This window comes from Nycticebus coucang, chromosome 7, assembly GCF_027406575.1.
Source record: "Nycticebus coucang isolate mNycCou1 chromosome 7, mNycCou1.pri, whole genome shotgun sequence".
NCBI classification, from domain to species: Eukaryota; Metazoa; Chordata; class Mammalia; order Primates; family Lorisidae; genus Nycticebus; species Nycticebus coucang.
The window spans coordinates 94,206,459-94,228,986 of record NC_069786.1 but is presented as its reverse complement, the minus strand read 5'-3'; the positions used below and the strand labels follow the sequence as shown (position 1 = coordinate 94,228,986).

Here is a 22,528-nt window from a genome sequence, read left to right as displayed (position 1 = left end):
AGAGAACAAGGTTTACCATTCTATAGGACATAAGAACCCTTCTTTGTGTTCTGTTTCTACTGGGTCTCAAGAAATATTCCTAGCTAAATGGTGATAGTAGGGCCCTATAAAATAGCACTCTTGTTAGCTTTCCCAGCCCTTTTAAAAGGGATTCTGTCACTTGGTAATCTCTAGGCATACCAGAGGTCCTGTGGTGATCCAGTCCTGACATGTTGCAGCGTACTCAAAGGTTGGGTACCTTTGAGTAAATGGGTACCATTTACCTTCCCACTTGTACTTAATTTTCTAGATTTATTTTCTATATCCTTAATACACATTTGTCAAAGATTTTGGTTAGAAACAAAATCCTTTTAAGGGATTTTCAAGAGAAATCCTTGCTTGTGTCTATTTTTAAAGTGTGTAGACTTTAGTCCCACAGGCCATTCTTTTGCAGGAACTTCTCTCTTTTATCTACACATGAGCAGAGCAAAACCTGAGTTGCCTCTAAATGAACTCATTATTGGTTGATCAGATTTTGCTGTTTCTTTTCTCCTATCCACTGAATCAATTTTGTTGCATAGAGGTATTTTTTAACTTTCATATATGCCCTTCTTCTTCTTTTTTTTTTTTTGTAGAGACAGAGTCTCACTTTATGGCCCTCGGTAGTGTGCCGTGGCCTCACACAGCTCACAGCAACCTCTAACTCCTGGGCTTAAGCGATTCTCTTGCCTCAGCCTCCCAAGTAGCATATATGCCCTTCTTTACATGACATAAAAGAAAGAATGTTTTATTTTCTTGCTTCTTTATTTTTGAAACAGCTTTACTGAAATATCACTGACATACGAGAAACTCCACATATTTAAAGTAGATAGGTTGTGAAGTTTTGACATATGACACCATTACCATTTGAGATAATGAACATACCATCCCCTAAGCTTCCTACTGCACCTTATAATCTCTGCCTCAGCCTCCTCAGGCAATCCTTGACGTGCCTTCTCTTACTGGATATTACTTTGCATTTCCTAAAATTTTATGTAAATAGATTTATATAATACATACGTGCTTTTTTTTTGGGGGGGGCTGTCTTCTTTCACTCAGCACAATTACTTTGATTTATCGATGTTGTGACATAAATCAGTAGTTCATTCCTTTTAATTACTGAGTGGTGTTCCATTATATGTAAGTTTGCATTCATCTGCTGATGGAAATCTGAATGACTTTCAGCTTTTGGGAGCATGAATGAAGCTGTTATGAACATTCCATGTGTACGATTCTGTGTAGACATACACTTCTATTTTTCTTGGGAAAATACCCAGGAGGAGAATACCTAGATCAGCTGGTGTGTATTTAACTTTTTAAGACATTGCCCATCTCTTTTCCAAAGTGGCTGTAACATTTTCCATTTCTAATAGCAGAATGTGTCAATATTACAGTTTCTCTACGTCTTTACCAAAACGTGATATCATTAGTGCATTTAATTTTAGCAATTTTCAAAGTATGTCTATGGTTTTAACTTGCCTTTTTCTTTTTTTTTTTTTTTTTTTAATTTTTTTATTAAATCATAAGTGTATACAATGATATGATTATGGGGCATCATACACTCACTTCATAAACCATTTGACACATTTTTATCCCAGTGGTTAACATAGCCTTTCCGGCGTTATCTCAGTTACTGTGCCAAAACATTTATATTCTACATTTACCAAGTTTCGCAAATACCCCTGTAATATGCACCCCAGGTGTGATCCCACCGATTCCCCTCCCTCCACCCACCCCCCTCTTTCCCACTTCCCCCTATTGTTAAGTTGTAGTTGGGTTATAGCTTTCATGTGAGAGTCCCAAATTAGTTTCATAGTAGGGCTGTGTACATTGGATATTTTTTCTTCCATTCTTGGGATACTTTACTAAGAAGAATATGTTCCAGCTCCATCCATGTAAACATGAAAGAGGTAAAGTCTCCATCTTTCTTTAAGGCTGCATAGTATTCCATGGTATACATATACCACAATTTATTAATCCATTCGTGGATCGATGGGCACTTCGGCTTTTTCCATGACTTAGCAATTATGAATTGGGCTGCAATAAACATTCTGGTACAAATATCTTTGTTATGTTGTGATTTTTGGTCTTCTGGGTATATGCCCAGCAGAGGAATTACAGGATTGAATGGCAGATCTATTTTTAGATCTCTGAGTGTTCTCCATATATCCCTCCAAAAGGAATGTATTAATTTGCATTCCCACCAGCAGTGCAGAAGTGTTCCCTTTTCTCCGCATCCACGCCAACATCTCTGGTCTTGAGATTTTGTGATATAGGCTAGTCTCATTGGAGTTAGATGATATCTCAAAGTAGTTTTGATTTGCATTTCTCTGATGATTAAAGATGATGAGCATTTTTTCATATGTCTGAAGGCCGTGCGCCTGTCTTCTTCAGAGAAGTTTCTCTTCAAATCCCTTGCCCAGCCTGCGATGGGATCCCTTGTTTTTTTCTTGCTGATGCGTTTGAGTTCTCTGTGGATTCTGGTTATTAAACCTTTGTCAGAGTTATACCCTGCAAATATTTTCTCCCATTCTGAGGGCTGTCTGCTTGCTCTGCTTACTGTGTTCTTAGCTGTGCAGAAGCTTTTTAGTTTGATCAAGTCCCAGTAGTGTATTTTTGAAGCTGCTTCAATTGCCCGGGGGGTTCTCCTCATGAAATACTCACCCAGACCAATTTCTTCAAGGGTTTTCCCTGCATTCTCCTCTAGTATTTTTATAGTTTCATGTCTTAAGTTTAAATCTTTAATCCAATGAGAGTCTATCTTAGTTAATGGTGAAAGGTGTGGGTCTAATTTCAGTCTTCTGCAGGTTGCCAGCCAGTTCACCCAGCACCATTTGTTAAATAGGGAATCTTTTCCCCACTGAATGTTTTTAATTGGCTTGTCAAAAATCAAATAGCGGTAAGTAGCTGGATTCATCTCTTGGTTCTCTATTCTATTCCAGATATCTACTTCTCTGTTTTTGTGCCAATACCATGCTGTTTTGATCACTATCGATTTGTAGTAAAGTCTGAGGTCTGGTAGTGTGATTCCTCCTGTTTTGTTTTTATTTCTGAGTAATGTCTTGGCTATTCGAGGTTTTTTCTGATTCCATATAAAACGAAGTAATGTTTTTTCAAGATCTTTAAAATATGACAGTGGAGCTTTAATAGGGAGTGCGTTGAAAGTATATATTGCTTTGGGTAGTATGGACATTTTGATAATGTTGATTCTTCCTAGCCATGAGCATGGTATGTTTTTCCATTTGTTAACATTTTCAGCTATTTCTTTTCTTAGAGTTTCATAGTTCTCTTTATAGAGATCTTTCACGTCTTTTGTTAGGTAAATTCCCAAATATTTCATCTTCTTTGGCACTACTGTGAATGGGATAGAGTCCTTAACTGCTTTTTCAATTTGACTGTTGTTGGTGTATATAAAGGCTACCGATTTATGAATGTTGATTTTGTAACCTGAGACGCTGCTGTATTCCTTGATCACTTCTAGGAGTTTTGTAGTAGAGTCCCTAGTGTTTTCCAGATACACAATCATATCATCTGCGAAGAGCGAGAGTTTGATCTCTTCTGACCCTATATGGATACCCTTGATCGCCTTTTCTTCCCTAATTGCGGTGGCTAAAACTTCCATTACAATGTTGAAAAGCAATGGAGACAATGGGCAGCCTTGTCTGGTTCCTGATCTGAGTGGAAATGATTCCAATTTAACTCCATTCAATATGATATTGGCTGTGGGTTTGCTGTAGATAGCCTCTATCAGTTTAAGAAAAGTCCCTTCTAGACCAATTTTCTTGAGTGTTCTGATCATGAAGGGATGCTGGATATTATCAAAAGCTTTTTCTGCATCAATTGAGAGAATCATATGGTCTTTGTTTTTTAATTTGTTTATGTGCTGAATTACATTTATAGATTTACGTATATTGAACCAGCCTTGAGACCCTGGGATAAAACCAACTTGGTCATGATGTATAATTTGTTTGATGTGTTGCTGGATTCTGTTTGTTAGGATCTTGTTGAATATTTTTGCATCTATATTCATTAGTGATATTGGTCTATAATTTTCTTTTCTTGTTGGGTCTTTTCCTGGTTTGGGGATCAGGGTGATATTTGCTTCATAGAACGTGTTGGGTAGTCTTCCTTCTTTTTCTACATTTTGGAACAGGTTGAGTAATATAGGTACTAATTCCTCTTTAAAGGTTTGGTAGAATTCTGACGTGAAACCATCTGGTCCCGGGCTTTTCTTTTTAGGGAGGTTTTGTATAGTTGATGCTATTTCTGAACTTGTTATGGGTCTGTTCAACATTTCCACTTGATTCTGGTTAAGTCTTGGAAGGTGGCGTGCTTCCAAGTACCGGTCTATTTCCTTCAGATTTTCATATTTCTGAGAATAAAGTTTCTTGTAATATTCATTAAGGATTTTTTGGATTTCTGATGAGTCTGTGGTTATTTTGTCTTTGTTGTTTCTGATTGATGATATTAGAGATTTTACTCTTTTTTTCCTGATTAGGTTGGCCAGAGGTTTATCTATTTTATTGACCTTTTCAAAAAACCAGCTTTTTGATTTATTGATCTGTTGTATTATTCTTTTGTTTTCAATTTCATTTAATTCTGCTCTAATTTTGGTTATTTCTTTTCTTCTACTGGGTTTGGGGTTGGAATGTTCTTCCTTTTCCAGTTGCGTGAGATGTCCCATTAAGTTGTTAACTTCCTCTCTTTCCGTTCTCTTGAGGAAGGCTTGCAGTGCTATAAATTTCCCTCTTAGAACTGCCTTTGCAGTGTCCCAGAGGTTCTGATAGCTTGTGTCTTCATTGTCATTTTGTTCCAAAAAATTGGTGATTTCTTTCTTAATCTCATCTCTGACCCAGCTATCATTCAGCATAAGGTTATTTAACTTCCATGTTTTTGTATGGGTATGCAGATTCCTGTTGTTACTCAATTCAAGTTTTATTCCATGATGGTCCGAGAAGATGCATGGAATAATTTCTATTCCTTTAAATTTACTGAGGTTAGACTTGTGACCTAAAATGTGATCAATTTTGGAGTAAGTTCCGTGGGCTGATGAGAAGTATGTGTATTCAGTTTTGTTGGGATGAAATGTTCTGTAGATGTCTGCTAAATCTAAATACTGGATGGTTAGGTTTAAATCTAAGATTTCTTTGCTCAGCTTTTTTCTGGAGGATCGATCCAACACTGCCAAGGGAGTGTTGAAATCTCCAACGATTATGGAGCTGGAGGAAATCAAGTTACTCATGTCTGTTAGAGTTTCTCTTATAAATTGAGGTGCATTCTGGTTGGGTGCATAGATATTAATAATTGAGATCTCGTCATATTGAGTATTACCCTTAACAAATATGAAGTGACCATTCTTGTCCTTCCTTACTTTTGATGGTTTAAAGCCTACTGTATCTGCAAATAAAATTGCAACACCTGCTTTTTTCTGATTACCATTTGCCTGAAATATGGATGACCATCCTTTCACCCTGAGTCTGTATTTGTCTTTTAAGTTGAGATGTGACTCTTGTATGCAACAAATATCTGGCTTAAGTTTTTGTATCCAGTCAGCTAACCTATGCCTCTTTAGAGGACAGTTTAAGCCATTCACATTGATGGAGAGTAAGGATAAGTCTGGTGGAATTTTGGGTATCGAGTTTTTCAAAGGTCCAGTGGACATTTTTAATCCTTTCGCCAGTGTGGAAGTTGGAGTTTGATCCGAAGTTTCTGAGTGAGTTTACTTTTGTGGTATAGGATTGGGTTGGTCATTGTGGAGGATAGGTCTGAGAACATCCTGAAGAGCTGGTTTACTTATGGCAAATTTTTTCAACATATGAATGTCATTGAAGTATTTAATTTCTCCATCATAGATGAAACTCAGTTTAGCTGGATACAAGATCCTGGGTTGAAAGTTTTTTTGCTTTAGGAGATTAAAAGTTGATGACCAGCCTCTTCTTGCTTGAAAAGTTTCAGCAGAGAGATCTGCAGTTATTCTAATATTCTTACCTTTGTACGTTATAGTTTTCTTTCGCCGGGCTGCTTTGAGAATCTTCTCTTTCATGTTAACTTTAGTGAAGCTAATTATGATATTTCTGGGAGATGGCTTTTTGGGGTTGAATCGTGCTGGGGTTCTGAAGCTGTCTGCTATCTGAATTTCAGATTCTCTAGGCATGTCTGGAAAATTTTCTTTCATAATTTCATGTAGAAGGGCCTCTGTGCCCTTGGCTGCCACATCATCAGCCTCCGAAATTCCTATAACCCTTATGTTATGTTTTTTCGAATTATCTGAGAGCTCTCTGAGTGAGTGATCCGTTTTTGCTCTCCATTTCTCTTCCTCTTTGAGAGATTGGGAGCGTTCGAAGACTTTATCTTCAATGTCAGAAATCCTTTCTTCTGCTTGCTCCATTCTGTTACTGAGGGATTCTACTGTATTTTTCATATCTTTGAGGGCTGTAAGTTCTTGTTTCAGTGTGTCTAAGTCTTTGGTGGTTTTGTCTTTAAATTCGTTAAATTCTTGAGACAACTTTTGAATTTCTCCTCGAATTCCTAATTCCATTTTATTAATCTTGTCTACAAACCAAATTCTGAATTCGACTTCTGACATCTCAGCCAGTTGTTTATGAATGGGATCTTCAATCACATCTGCCGTATCTTTTCTTGGGGGGGTTGATCTATTCTGGTTATTCATGTTACCAGAGTTTTTCCGCTGATTCCGCCCCATGGTTTACTCCCTTTGGTTTTTCCCCTGGGGTTTTATCGAGGGCCCGTACAGTGTTGTGGCCTGAGAAACTGGGGCCCTGTCTGGTGTGGTGGAGCAAAGTGGTTCTGTCTTGTTTTCAGCTGGTTTCTGTTCGATCCTATTGCAACTTCTACTCTGGCTTGAAGTCTCAGCTGTGTGAAAAAATCAGCAATTAAGTCACCCCGCCTGCCCACCTCTGGCCCCAGTTGGAAAAGGAGAATCAAACCTTCCTACAATCGCACACCCAGGGCACCACCTGAAAAGTCCTCAGTCTATTAGCCCAGTTCAAAAGGTCCGAATCAACTGTCTCAATCGGCACTTGTCTCAGGTGGAAGGGTTCAAGAGGTCTCTGGGAACTGGATCACAGGGGCCTGGTGACTCCTCTGAGACAGCTCACCCCAGTGCAGCGTGGAATCAGGAGGAGCCACCCCGCAAACAGAGCAGTCTGGGAAGGTTGACGTCTCCTTCCCCACTTTGCCCCTCCGTCGGACCCAGTCACTGGTATCTCTGCAGATGGCTAACCCAGTTGCCTGCAGTGAACAGACACTCCAGGGGTTTGCACCTGCCTGAATCGCGAGGAAGTCTGCCAGGCCCCCGCAGACTGCCGCTATCTAGCAGGAGGAGATGGGGCCTGACATCTTTGAGTGTTTGATGCAGGTGATGGGAAGGAGGTGTTCACTCAGGCTTAGCCCCGTCCCTGATGGATGCTGCTAACAGAACAGAACAGAACAGACAACTTTGTGAGGTTCTGTCTCTGTTCCTGTCATCGCCTACAGGAGACGGGCTGTTTTGAGTTCAAACGTCTTTGCTGCTGGAGAATTGCGTCTGAACACCTCTCTGGGTCGGCCCCGCCCTGGAGGCTTCTGGGTTTGTGAGCCACCGGTGGCCTCCTCTGGTTGCCCAGGGAGACAGGGGGTGTGGCCTCAGAATATCCAGAAGTGAGCGTTCTGCCGTTAAAGAAAAAACGCTGTTGATCTACCTCCAGGGAACTGCTGCTCTGGTGTGGGCACTCAGGCGACCCTTTTCTCCTCTGTCCCGCGCCCCAGAGTCAGCACTGAGCGGCTGCAGTTTGTGCTGGGTCCACACCCCTTAAGAGATCCCCCAAGAATCAGAACTCTTGGGGGATGGGCCCCCAGACCCGGATTGGGAGTGGGGCGGGGGGAAGCTAGAGTTTCATTCAGTTTCACGCAATACTACGGTCCGGGGAGGGCTCCTGCACTGCACCGCAGGGAAGTGCCGCCAAGGCTTGATTTCCCCTCAGCGGAGTGCCCTCTCCTTGCTCACGTGTCCCAGAGTCAGCGCTGACCTGACGCAGCTCAGGCACTGTGCACTCCCCTCGAGAAATCACCCAAGGAGCCGAACTCCGGAGGGATAGGCCCTCAGACCCCGAGTGAGAGTAGGGGCTCTCAGCTCTCAGCGGGGAGGCCAGAGTCTTATTCAGTCTTGTGCCCGGGGAGGGCTCCTGCACTGCACCGCAGGGAAGTGCCGCCAAGGCTTGATTTCCCCTCAGCGGAGTGCCCTCTCCTCGCTCACGTATCCCAGAGTCAGCGCTGACCTGACGCAGCTCAGGCACTGTGCACTCCCCTCGAGAAATCACCCAAGGAGCCGAACTCCTGGGGGATAGGCCCTCAGACCCCGAGTGAGAGTAGGGGTTCTCAGCTCTCAGCGGGGAGGCCAGAGTCTTATTCAGTCTTGGGCCCCGTATGCCCGGGGAGAGTTGGTGCACTGCACCGCAGGGAAGTGCCGCGAGGCGTGACTCCCCCTCAGCCCGGTGCCCTCTCCTCACTCGCGGGCCTCAGAGTCAATGCTACCAGTCGCAACTCGGGGACTGTCCACTCCCCTTGAGAAATCACCCAAGGATCCGAAGTCCTGGGGGACAGGCCTCCAGACCTCAGTGGGCGGGAGGGGAGCGCCGGGGATTCAGGGTTGCCGGCAAAGGATTCCCAAAGTTTTATTCAGCCCTATGTCCGGCAGGAGAACGCCACGGCACCCCAGTAGGGGAGGTAGGTCCAGTTTTTAGAAGGTCTTTCCCGTGGAGTGTAGTGGGAGGGCCTTTAATTTCTGCCCGCTTGTTAAATTGTGGGGCTCCAGAGCCGGTCTCATGGGGGAGGGGGACTCCCGTCCGCTTGGTGGTGGATTTTGTACCTTTTGTTTGCGTCCTTGTGATCACAACTTGCCTCAGCGGTGTTGATGTGCGTTCTTCAGCCTTCTCTCTTGGTGAGGCTCAAGTCCACCAGGATACTTACTAAATTCCTGTCCCTTAACTCTCCTTCTGGACGGGAGCCTTTGTTGAAAGCTGGCTTCAGTCCGCCATCTTGTCTCCCTCCTAACTTGCCTTTTTCTAATGCTTAATGGTGCTGAGCACAGTTTCATGTGCTTCTTTGCTTCTGTATTACTTCTGTGGTGAAATGTCTATTCAGATCTTCTGTCTACTTTACGATTATGTTGTTTGACTTTATATTATTAACTTTTGAAGAGTTGTTCGTGTGTTCCAGATAAAAGTCCTTTATCCAACATATGCTGTACAAATATCTTCTCCCAGGCTGTGGCTTGTCTTCATACTCCTAACAGTGTTTTGAAGAGCAGACATTATTAATTTTGATGCAGTGCAGTTTATCAATTCATTATAGGTTATGCTTTAGTGTCCTATCTGTGAAATCTGTGTCTAACCTGAGGTCAAAGCATTTCTCCTATGTTTGTTTCTTTTAGATATTTTATAATTTTACAGTATCTTTTAATTTCATGATCCATTTTGATTTAATTTATGCCTAGAGTTCAAGCTATAGATTGAAAGTTCTCTTTTTTGGATATAAGTATGTAATTGTTCCAGCACCATTTGTTGACGAGACTTTTCTTTCACCAGTGAGTTATCTTTGCCCCATATTGTCTTGATTGCCTTAGCTTTATAATTAATCTTAAAATCAGTTAGTGTTAGTTCTTCAATTTTATGCTTATGGCCTGGTTATACTTTTTATCTACAAGAATTTCACCCTTGGGTCTAGAGCAGTGATTCTCCACCTTCCTAATGCCAAGACCTTTAATACAGTTCCTCATGTTGTGGTGACCCCCAACCATAAGTTTATTTCTATTGCTATTTCATAACTGTAATTTTTGCTACTGTTATGAATCATAATGTAAATATCTGATATTAGGCGACCACTGTGAAAGAATTGTTCAGGTCGCGACCCACAGGTTGAGAGTCACTGTCTGGAGTATTTAGGGCAAGAGTGCTAATTGTAATGAAGAATAACTTTTGTGTACTGAGGCTTGTAACTATTCAGAGTCAGAAAGAGCATGGTTTTTTACCTCTTACTAGCTTTGTGACTCTGAACAAATCACTTGTTATCTCAAAGTCTCAGGTTCCTCAACAGTAAGATCAGGGTGATCATATTTACTTTGCAGCATTGTTTTAATGATACATTTGAAAAGATAAAAATTTGATACCATTTTTGCACAATATACATTATTTTATATTTTTAAAAATTAATGCAATAAAAATATCTAGTACCTAGTTATGTAAGGAAGATGAAATCAAAATGTCTTTGGCATTCTCATTTTTCTTCTTTTGTCTTCATTTTAAATTCTTGTGAGTGATTCTTATTTATTTGAAGGAGTTAGAGTTTTGAGGGTTAACCTTATTTGAACATGTTTAGATATAGAACAATGTGCTAATTTTCTCATATGTCCATGTTACATTCAAATGGATGAGTTAAAAATACCAGCGGAATGATGTTGAATGTAAATGTGTGGTGGTGGGAGCATGTGGTGGCAGAGTTTCACTGTCACCTTCGAGACATGGAAGACTCTGGCCAAGGAAAATCCAGCTCCATGAGACAGTGCGTGCATGAAGGATGAATAAGGATCATAAATCTAAACTTTTCTCTTAGGATATCTTGGGGAAGACATTGATTCATCTCTGTTGTGTCTAAGTGAAGGCATCACTTGAATTTTCATTAAAAGTTGAAGTAAACAATATAAAAAAACCACACATTGTAAGAAAAAGACTAATAACTGGAGGGCACGCATAGCTCAGTGGTTAGGGCACTGGCCACAGGGTCCAGGGCTGATGGGTTCAAACCCAGCTCGGGCCTGCTAAACAACAACAACAACAACAAAATAAAAAATAGCCAGGTGTTGTGGTGGGCACCTGTAGTCCCAGCTACTAGGGAGGCTGAGGCAAGAGAATTGCTTGAGCCCAAGAGTTTGAGGTTGCTGTGAGCTATGACACCAAGGCACTCTACTGAGGGTGACAAAGTGAGACTCTTGTCTCAATAAAAAAAAAAAAATACTAATAACTGACTTTAATGGTCAAAGGTATGTCTAGCCAGTTCACAGTTAAAGAAACTAGAAGAAGGGAGGCGCCTGTGGCTCAAAGGAGTAGAGCGCCGGCCCCATTTACCAGAGGTGGCCGTTTCAAACCTGGCCCTGGCCAAAAACTGCAAAAAAAAAAAAAAGAAACTAGAACATACTGTGTTGGGTACATCATACTGGCAAACAGTAGTAAGGCTGATAGCATCAAATATTCACAAGAACATTGGTTAAAGGAACTAATATGTTGCTGGTGGAAGTGTAAATTTGCAAAACTACTTTTGAAAGCTATTTGGCAATACCTAAGACAATTGAATGTGTATAAACCCTAAGATTCAACACTTTTTTCTTGGTATCTGCTCTAGAGAAATTCTCATACATATGCATAGAGAGACATGTGCAAAGATACACACTACAATACCATTTTTAGTGGTGATGAATTGAAAACAACCTAATATCTCTCTCTCACAAACACACGCACACACACACACACTCACTCTTCAAGTTATATTCTGAACCACAGCACTTTACCCCTAAAGGTATTTTTTTTAACTTGAATTCTAAAGCAGATATAGAAAAATGTTAACATATTTTATTTGGGGCACACATGGGACTGTTAACTTTCTGTACTTCTCTATATTTGTATGATATTAAAAATTGAAAGTAAGCATGGAAATTTTTTTTTTTTTTTTGTGGTTTTTGGCAGGGGCTAGATTTGAACCCGCCACCTCCAGCATATGGGACCGGCGCCCTACTCCTTGAGCCACAGGCATGGAAAATTTTAAAAGAAGCATGACATTTGTTTTCACTAATTTTCTTTCCTTCCTTCTTTACAACCTCCTGTTAATCTCCCATCTTAACACCAAGCATCCTTACAATTTTGTGTCTTATTTAATTTAAATCTATAGTATGTCTTTGGCTTCTTTCCTCACTTGATTTAAAGTATCTCCAAGGTACCTATTTTGTATTCAGAGTTCCTTTAGACATGTCCTTGCCTCTAGTGATCTCTGTTCAATATCACATTAAACTTCTTAGACTGCAGTTCTCAATTATTTCCCAGCTTCTTTGATTTTAGTTGGAGTTTGGATTGACAGTTGGGACTTACTTATTTCATGGGATGTTTTCTTAATATTGTTCCACCTGCCTGTCTTGGTATATAAGATATTCATATACAGGGAGGAATGTTTGTTTTAGTATATGATAGATAACTGAGAAGGCAGATTAGATCATGCACTTGTAGCTGCGCATTTCCAAAGCATGGTGCCAACAGTTCTTAATCTTCAAAACAGAGACTTGGGGTGTACCCTCAGTCTGCCTGTCTGCACAGTATTTTTAGCTGCTGGAAGGGCCTCTCTGCTCATGTCACACTCACTTTGCATGTACGTATTTCAAGTTCCCTATTTGCTTTCATCTGCTTCTTCTTTGGTAAACAGACAACTCAGAAACTTCCTCTGCCTGATCTCTCAGTGACATATCACAAATTTAGCTTAAACTCCCGCCGGCTCTCTGTGTCTTTGGCTATTCATAGAAAGGGAGTGTTTACCTTCCTTCCTTCTGGTGAAACTTGGGTCTTCTTACTTCTCATGTGTCTGAATCTGTTTTCAAAGGCCTATTTGGAATTAGAGTTAGTAGGTGATGAAAGAAGATCTTCGTTTTTGTGATACTTGAATGATCTTTAAAAACTATACTGCTAAGCCATTTCCTGTATGTGTTAATCTTACTATGTTTGTTTTTGGGTTATTTTCCCCTTTTGTATTCATGGGTGTTGTAAAGACCTGTGGAACTATTCAACTGTTGGTCCACAGAGTCCTCTTGGGCAGAAGATGGTTACAAATGACACAGAGGCTTAGCTCATCCACAAGGCTTAGTGCTCCTCTGCTCTTGTCCCAATTCCTTGATTATAATTTTGATCCAGAAACTACCTGTAAGTCAGCAAGATAAAGACTGGGCTCTGCAACTGACCTGAAGTCTGGTCCGGGCTTCCAAAGTCCCCAAGATAAGCTGGAACCAATGAGGCCGTTAGGGAGTCTTGAACTATATGTATTTATTTCTCAATTCAGAAGAGTATTTTTGTTGTTGTTGTTGTTGTTTTGTTTTTGTTTTTGATTTTTTTCTTGTCACTTTAGGCTCCCTGCCCAGGCCAGTTTAGAACTGGTGGGTTTAGGGAAAGTATTCACTAAGACATGTCTTATTGCCTTTGGTATTTTCTTATTTTTTAAATTTCAGATTAATGAGTACAGATGAGTAGGTTATATTGTTTGCATTTGTTAGGTAACATTTGGTATTTTTCACAAATCATTTAACATCATAAACATCACCATTTGCCACTTCCACGTTATTGTTTTTATTCTAATGTCCTAAATTTGGAAACTGGTAACTGGACAGTAAGTTTCTTTAGGGTGAGAGGACTAGCTATTTTAAATTTTATATCCCGAATACCTATCACAATGTCTGGCATATAATAGATTCTAAATAAATGTCTGTCTAGAAAACATGGTTGCATAGACAGTTGTAAAACATATTTTGAAGTCACAGTATTTCTTTCTTTTTTCTTCTGTCCTTCCTTTTTAACTCTTCCAGTTTTCATCTCTCTTAGGCCACAGTTTTGGATGATTTCTAGCACCACATTTTGGTATTGTTTCTATAATATTGCCTTCATATTTCGCCCCCCAATTTTGTTTATTTTTCAAAAGTAGTGGTTTTCCCTCACCTTTAGGCTTTGTATTTCATGTCTTAAGTTATTGTAAACATTCTGGCTGATTTCCAACTGATCCTTCTATTATCTTAAGTTCTCACAGGTCCTTATGTCTGCTGCTCTTGCTTATGGTGAATTGTTTCCACACGAGTGTGGTGGCTCAGGCTTGTGAGTTCATTTTCTGTGCAGCCATAATCTGTGAGTATCCCAGGTTGTCTGGAGCAGGGTGTCTGAGGGCACATTTCTCCAGCTGAGTTTTATTTCCATTTCTAGGCACCCAAGAGGAATCATTGCTCTAGAATTAGCTTTTATGGCTATTTTCAACTTGGAAATTCTTGGCCTGAATAGATTATTATGAATTCGAAATCCCCAGCCACAAGAGGGCAGACTCCAGGGGTGCAAATGCACAGGGGAGACATTTTTATTCCCCCACCAAGAGCCCCGGAGAAGGCATCTATTTGCTGTCTGCCTGTGTGAGTATTTGGCTTTTTTTTTTTTTTTTGAGACAGATTCTCACTATGTTGCCCTGGGTAGAGTGCCGTAGTGTCACAGCTCACAGCAACCTCAAACTCTTGGGCTTAAGCCATTCTCTTGCCTTAGCCTCCATAGTACAGGCGCCTATCACAACACCTGCCTGTTTCTTGTTGTGGTTGTCATTGTTTAGCTGGCCCAGGCCAGTTCAAACCTGCCAGCGTCCGTGTACGTGGCTGGCGCCAAGCTGTATTTGACTTTTTTTTAAAGCCCACCATTTCACTTTAGGAGTCTTTCTTCAACACCACTTCAAGGGTCTTTCTTTGTATGAAGGCCTAGTTCCAGTTCCCTCTGCCACCTCCCATCCTCTAGCAAGTGGTATGTCCCAAGCCCCTGGTGTGTTGACTTGTAGGTAGAAGCATGTGTGCTTCCAGCCTCAGCTCTCTGTGGACTCTCCCTTCTGGCCCCTTTTTATTTACTTGTAAGCTCATTCAAGAGGATGTTTACTGTATGTTTGTCACATTTCCCCCAGAATTTCTTAGGAATTATAGTAGAAACACTAACTTTTAAGATGATGTTCTCATTTTCTTTTTTATAATGAGAAAAGTTTTGGGTTGGGAGCTGGGACACCTAATTCTTTGACATCCATTTGCTGTGTTGGGCAAGTCATATAAGCTGCCCAGGGCGCAGATTCCTTATTTTGTAAGTGGTGATAATAAGACCTGAGAACACAGTAGTAAAGGTGTGTTTCCCTTGACATGGATGTTACGAGACCAAATAGTAAAATAAATGAGAAGATATTTTGAAAAAAATAAATAAATGAAATCGCTCTGTAATTACCAGGTAGATTTGTTTCTTCTTCTAGACACTCCAAGGATGGTAATTTTTACTGATATTCTTACTGGGATTTTCTTTCCTCCAGAGCTGTTAGCCTTCTACCATTGCATCTCCTACTCTGTTGGTTTAGCTTATGGCAAAGTACAGTGGCTTTTACTAAGGCAGAGGATGGACTGCAACCTCCAGGCTGATTTCATTGAATTGAGCATATTGATTACTGTGGGTTTGTCATTCACCCTTTAACTTGCTCCTTAATTTAACTTGCTTCTTGTTACATGGTTTTGCCTCTTTGGAGAACTAAACAAAGAGGACTGCTGTCTGAATACAGGTCTTCTCTTGTGTTACCTGTCTGTACCATGTCACTGAAGGAGAGTATCAATGAGCATAGTTGTCTGGAAGCCACCAGAAATCTTTAAATACATACTTACAGGAGCACTGGGTTTATAATCAATAATTTTCATAATATGATGTCATAGAACACACCCTTCTTATATTATAGACACTTTGGATTGAACAAGCTGAATCAGCAAAGCCAGCCATGTAGTAACAGGCAACCAGATTTGCAAGGCCAGGAAGGATGTTGGAGCTTTCTTGTTTTTTTTTATTTTAAGCCAAGGTCTTAACTAGAGCATGGACTTTGCTTCAGGTCAAATGAAGTCATAATTCAGGCTAGAATAGTCCCTGCTTAAATCACTTAGGGCCAGGTTTAATTTATTGAACTAAATCCTGGAACTAATTCAATTCCCAGATGAACATATAATTACATAACTTTTATCGAAAATCCCAAGGGAAATTTTTAAGTAGACTGAAAATTTAAAGGTAATATGAGGCTAAAATAAAAAATGTCTGTAGAGATATCAATAGAAGAAATAGAAATATAGAACACTTGTGAAAGTCTGATCTCAGTTTTTTTAGTAGTTCACTGCACAAATTAGTACCCTTGATTCTCATATAAGCAAACTTGTTTTCAAACATTGAATTTTTATTTTCAAAGATAGGGTGATGTACCTATAACAGAGCTGATCATGGTCATATATCCTACTGAATTTTCCAAGGCATGCCATTATTTCACAGCTGCATGACTCCATTTTCCACTTGTCCATGGTAATTGCCTACAGCCATACACAGACAATGTAAGTTTCCAGCTAATACAAACTGCTCTTTTTATCCACTTAATGTTGGTTCATCACTTCATAAAACCCATTTACCAGACCTTCCAACAAATAGACTGGTTTAAAGATCAATTCTTGTTATGTCCCCTGCCTGCCATCTGTCTTAGATACTAGTAAGTCATGAAATGCCTAAAAGCAATAGTGTAAATGAGTCTGAGAAAGAGCAGAGGGCCTGCACCATCAGAAAATAGAATAACGTCCTGGGGCCAATGAAGGGTTGTTAGGTCCATTGTATAATCAAGATAATAGGAATAAAGATTAAAATCTATAGTGAATCCAAGAATCTAAAAACTAACATGCATGCTAGTTTTTGGAAAAACCTTAAAGACAGCATACAGGCTTTGGCCATGATTGCTAAGAGTAGTCAATGGGAGTTTGTGGAAGAGTTCACACACATAGAGTAGTTCAGTTCAGCCAATTATGCTGCGCACCTAGTATGTTCATACTATGGGAAAGGGGGGAAAGAGTTGTTCTTCACTCAAGGGACTTTTCAGTCTTGGAGAGAAAATATCACACAGCTATCTATGCTGGGGACAGTAATGGACATGCATGGATCACAGCTGTGTGCACTTGCCTCTTGCTTGCTGAGGGCTTTACTTGTTCACATTATCTTGGTTTCTCTTATCAGTCCTCTGAAGTGGATATTATTATCTACAATTTTAGATTAGGAAGCAATGTTTTTTCCCTTGCATATTACTATGCTGCCTCTCAGCAAAGCATATTAAATGCCTTGCCAAGGACACAGATTGGAGTCTGACAGGTAAAGGTCCTATTGGCTCTGATTATACATCTGTGGGGTCTGGAGGAAATTTCTTAATTTATTTGAGCCACAGTCTCCTATTCTCAAATGTAAAACAAAGATGGTAATGTCTACCTCATCTCTCAGCTTAAATGTCAACATCTGGCTACTTTTATTCTGATCACCCCTGTTGAATCCCAGACCCTGTTTTAATTTTGTCATAGCCTGTATCATAATTTGAAATGATTTGTGTGTCATTTACTTACTTGACTGTTGTCAGCCTCCTGCCTGAATGTAAGTGAGGGCTGGGGCCTTCTGTAATCTCAGAATTTGGTTCCTGGCACAGAGTAGGCATTCAGTAAGGATTACATGAATGAGCAAATGAGGAATAGTCAAGGCAATAGTTAATGAAGAGAGAAAGGAGAAATGACTGTACTTATGTTTAATGTCCTTGTGAGCCATTCCACTTTGTTCTCTTAGAAAGAAAATAAATGACTGAAAGCTTTGAACTGTGTTGCTAAGACAGATTAAAGGGGTTTGAACATTTTTATTTTATTTTGTTTTGTTTTACTTTATTTTATTTTATCATTCTGAAGATTTAAAAATACTGTAAATTGAAATTGATCATCCAATGCATAATGGTCCATCCTTGGCTGAGCTGGGCTTCAGTAAAAGGATCAGGTAGGCAAATACTCCCTCCACAGTGTGACTGGAGGGTAAGCGGAGAGAAAATGTATAACCAGAACTCAGCTGAGTAGGTGCTTGGCCTTCGTGCTCTTCCATAAGTATCAACCTCAGAGTGTTACCTCTTATTATGTATGTCTACAAAAGCCATCTCCAGCCACCACTGACCTGTTGTATTTCTTTGACATTGTTTGTTTTAGGATTCTGAGAAACGAACCCCTCTTCATGTGGCCGCATTTCTGGGAGATGCAGAGATCATTGAACTCCTGATTCTGTCAGGTAAATAACCACCGTACTCAAAAGACAGCTACAAATAAAAGTTTAAATGACCAATTTACTAGGTTGACCATTAAAATGAACCCAAACAAAATTCTTTATGGTATTTATGGAAGTTTACTTGATGAGCAATTTTATCTGTACATGAAGGGCAATGTAAGAAGTTTGTTCTTATCAAAAAATGGTTTCTTCCATTTTTAGATTGCTTTGAAAGTCTGATTCCTGTTTGGTCAGGCCCAGCATTGTTGAAAGTTAGTATATTTAGCTATCTTTTGATTTTTTTAATTATAGAAGAATAAAGGAAAGGAAAGAAAATTAGTTTAAAGTCTATGTGAACATACATCCCCCATACTACATACAAGGTGTGTATGTATATACTTAATTTATAGATATTTGCATATAAATACACTATATGTATACACTATATAGTGTGCATGCCTTATATATGCTATATACTCATACATTACATATGTGCTATATATACCATATTATTCATTAAGTATGTATACCCAGTGATTGTGTATATTACACATATTTAAATTGGGCTGCAAAACAATACAGTGTTTTGCTGCAAATCCTTGACTGAATATGTAATAACAATATGAAAACATGGATGGTGAGGAACCACATCAATTTCTGGTTACCTCTGAGTAGGCAGGTGGAATGAGAAACATCTTCAGGGAAGGGCATAAAAGGAACTACTACAACTCTAAAATATTACATGTTTAAAGAATTGGAAGGAAATGTGGCAAACTTGTTAAATCTGGGTTGCATGTACACTGGTGTTTGTGTTATTATTCTTTTTATTTTTCTATGCATTTTAAATATTTTGTCAGGTTTAAAAATGCCAGTGCGTGTATTTTTGGAAGCAAGTATGCTCAGTACATCTCACCAAACAGGTTTCCAGAAGCTTTATGCGCCTTCTCCCTTGAGTGTTTGCTAGACAAACCCTGGAATGAATCTGAGCCTGGGCAGGTGTTTCACAGATTGTCTGTGGACAGGTTCTCTTTCTTCCTCCTTTCTGTTTTGGGAGATTAAAATCTAGAGGAAATGCCTCTACCCATGGACTAGCCTAAAGGCTTATAATAAGGTTTTGCCTTTGTTTGCAGTAGTAAAAGGAAACTGTAAAATTCCAAAATAAGCTGTGCAAAGGTAGGAGCTGATATGCGCATTCAAGCACATGTGAAGAACATGGTGGAAAAGAAAGAAGAACAGTGCTGTGACACACAGGAAGATTCACACCGCCCTTGCTTTTGTTGTGTTCATGTTCTTGAGGTGGGTTTCCCCCAGAAACAAGTATCTGTACCTCAAAACATGTGTGCCCTGTGCTCCTGACAGGAGCTAACACGTGGAGGTTAGATTTCACAGGCATTCTTTGCACTCTTAAGAACAGGCCTTTCTTCCTTCTAACAAATCTAAAGACATTCCAGGGCTGTGTTCCAAATAAACATGTTTTGTTTGGTGTTGGCATAGACTATGGATGAGAGCCAGAACACACCTGGCCAGTTGCCCTGGCAGTTGGAATTTGGCCCATGGAAAATTGTAGGCAAAATCAGTGAAGGTATAATAAAGAGTTTTGTGTTACCAGAATCCAGGTAAAGCAAGCTAGCTAGCTAGCTAAAAAAATAAAAAATAAAAAAAATGAATATTTTTTTCTTTTTTCCCCTTCCCCCCAAATAAATAAAATTTTTGAAAGAAAGAACTTTGTGTTGTGATACCTAATGTTTCCCACCAGCCGTACCCACTACTTAAATGTTCTATTTAGAAACATCTCAGAGTCTCCGAGGAATGTTTGTTTCATACAAATTCAAAACTTTGCCTTTAATTCCAACTTTATGGTGTTCTATCTACATCTGAAAGTGAAGGTTTTCATTTTGTAGCATGAAGTTGATCCGTGTGTGTGTGTGTGTGTGTGTGGTATTTCGGGCCAGGGATTGTTTGAGAAACTTGGTTTCATATCACCTTCATGGGGGCATAGAATCCACCAATCTCTCTTTAACTCTGGCGGAGTGAGTAGAGTGTGTGAACTATGGCACATATCTTGATCGCTACACCTGTTTGGTCTTGGAATTACTGAGATGTTAATCTCTTTATTGTCATTTTGGTTCAACTTGTTGTGGAATTTTTCCTCCTTCTTCCCATCAAATTAGGAAGACTTAAGACATGGGGGGAGCATTGGGAAAATTTTTTTTAATTTTTCCTTTTTGAGGGGCACTTTTATTCAACTATGGAAGTGGAGGCAAAATCTTGGAATTCATATGGCTTTTATTTTCCTTGATAGGTCCTTTATTCAATTCATGTATTATGTTCTTAGTATTGCAAGAACATGATGATTTCATATCTGAGTTTGCATCTGGCAAATGACCCTTTAGGGAATCCAACCAAACTGTTTTCCAGTTTAATAATGAATGAGGTGCTAATGAATCCCATGTTGGACAAATAATTTGGCCTTGCCAAAACAATGCATTACAGCTGCATTCTCCATTGTTGTATTAACTTAGAGAGCATGGTGTAACCCAAGCCTGCTAAATTCCTACTGACATCTCCTGTTAGCCAGGCAAATGGAATCCTGAATGCCTCTCCGCAGACAGGGAAGACAAGGTCTTGGGGAGAAGAATTCAGGCCTTGCAATTTTCACCTTCTTATAACTGCTAGTCCTGATTCTGGCTTTGTTTCCCTCCTGACTCCAGCTTCTGTTTAGGAACTGGCTGAGTCAGTATTAAGGCAAAGAGAAGATCAGTGGTGTCAGTGAGATCCAATCAGTAGCTAAGAGTTAAGAGACTAAGGTTGAGATGCAGGAGGCAGAACGTGTAGAAAATTGACCACAGCAGGAATACCCTATCGAGAAAACTCTTGAGGATGAGCAAGGATTATAGGGTCATGGGTTGAAGGAAGAAAGCTGGCAGTATTCACCCTCTGATAAGGAGTATTAATGAGGTGTGATTAGTAAGTAATATTTTTTTCAGAGCTTTGGCCACCAAACAAGTGGTAGTGCTTCAAAATAAATTGTGATTTTTCAGAAAGAATTTACCACTGTTGATGCACATTATCTCCAGAGCTGGTGGCGTATCATTCTTTTGATTCCCCTATTTATAGTGAATATTCATCCTTTGAGGATGGATTTAATATTTTTTATGTGGTGAAATAGGGGCGATTAAGCAAGGCATTACTGATTTTGGCTTGTGAATTATAAAGTAATGATCCATTTTCTGGTGGGTGTGTAAACTGCCCTAAAGGCAACTCCAAGGGGAGTTTTTATTTTATTTTATTTTTTATTAATATTAAATCATAGCTGTGTACATTAATGCAATCATGGAGCACCATACACTGGTTTTATAAACAGTTTGACACATTTTCATCACACTGGTTAACATAGCCTTCCTGGCATTTTCTTAGTTATTGTATTAAGACAATTATATTCTACATTTACTAAGTTTCACATGTACCCTTGTATAACCCAGTTATAACCTAAGAATATGGGGAAGGGGGAGAGGGAGGGGAGGGAGGGTGATTAGTGGGATTACACCTGCGGTGCATCTTCCAAGGGGAGTTTTTAAACTGTTTTGAACAATTGCCACATGCATGGAATCATTACACACTCTTCCAAGGTAACTGCTTTGAAGAACAGCACTCCTGTGCATTGATAAGATTTGGTTTGTTAAAAAAAAATACTCAGAAGCAGGCTGATCTCATTGTATTATAATCATATTTCATATGATCTTTCCTTTATGCTTATTTCAACAATTAAAAGCCAAAGTTTGAATAAATCAGCCCTAAAAATCTATTATTGTTTTTGGCCTATAAGTTTTTCAGTCACTCTGTCCCTTTTATCACATCACTTCTTTTTCTCATTGTTCTGCTTCTTCCTGTTCGACAAAGTTGAGGAAACACAAGTAGTGCCTCTGAAAAAGGTGCTCAGAGCTCCCTTTACTCCTGGTGTCTCTGAAAATAAATGAACAGGCAATAGGGAGAAGAGTGAAGAGTATTCTTAATGTGTCACTAGAGTTTGGGCCTGATAATCTTTGGTTGGGCTTTTGTTCCTGAAGAATTGGTAGAGCCTAGGCCAGGGCTTATTTACTCATTTAAACTTCAAAATGTCCTTGGGTAAAAAAGCATTTGCCTTGAAATCATTAGATGTGCATACTGTGTCCTTGGGTGCACAATGGTACCTGACAGGCAGGTAAATAACATGAGACTTCCTTAGAAAAATCAGCTATACATATTCAATTCAGGGCCAGAACCATCTGAAATCTCCCTTTGACATGTAAACAAGACTCTGGAAAGTGTTCGGAGGAAGAGGATGAGGAAGCCAGCCGCAGGAGATGACACTGTTGAAATACTTCTTGCATCTCCATTCACAGAACTCTGCTTTTGTCATAATAACTTGTTAGAGGGGAGAGGAGGTTTTCCTGGCAGCTGCCTATTCAACCTCCTTGAGAAGGAGTGGAGGATTTAACAGTACCTGAAAAAAGCCAATTCCTAGATTTCTAATCATGTTTAAATTTCTCAAGTGACTCTGAAGCCACTGCGATGACCCTGGTGTAGTTACATGCCAGGTGTGTATTGCTCTACGATGCCCGGCACACATGGGCGTCATTTTGTCTTTG

At 39.8% G+C, this 22,528-nt stretch overlaps 1 protein-coding gene across 4 annotated transcripts in view; it reads left to right on the top strand.

Moving 5' to 3' along the window:
- Positions 1–22,528, top strand: part of ANKRD44 (ankyrin repeat domain 44) — a 359,761-nt gene that overhangs the window by 173,780 nt on the left and 163,453 nt on the right. For all 4 annotated transcript variants that reach the window (XM_053598403.1, XM_053598401.1, XM_053598400.1 and 1 more), the window contains exon 3: positions 17,846–17,924. In XM_053598403.1, coding sequence (XP_053454378.1) covers positions 17,846–17,924 — 79 coding nt within the window. The remainder of the gene's footprint in view (positions 1–17,845; positions 17,925–22,528) is intronic.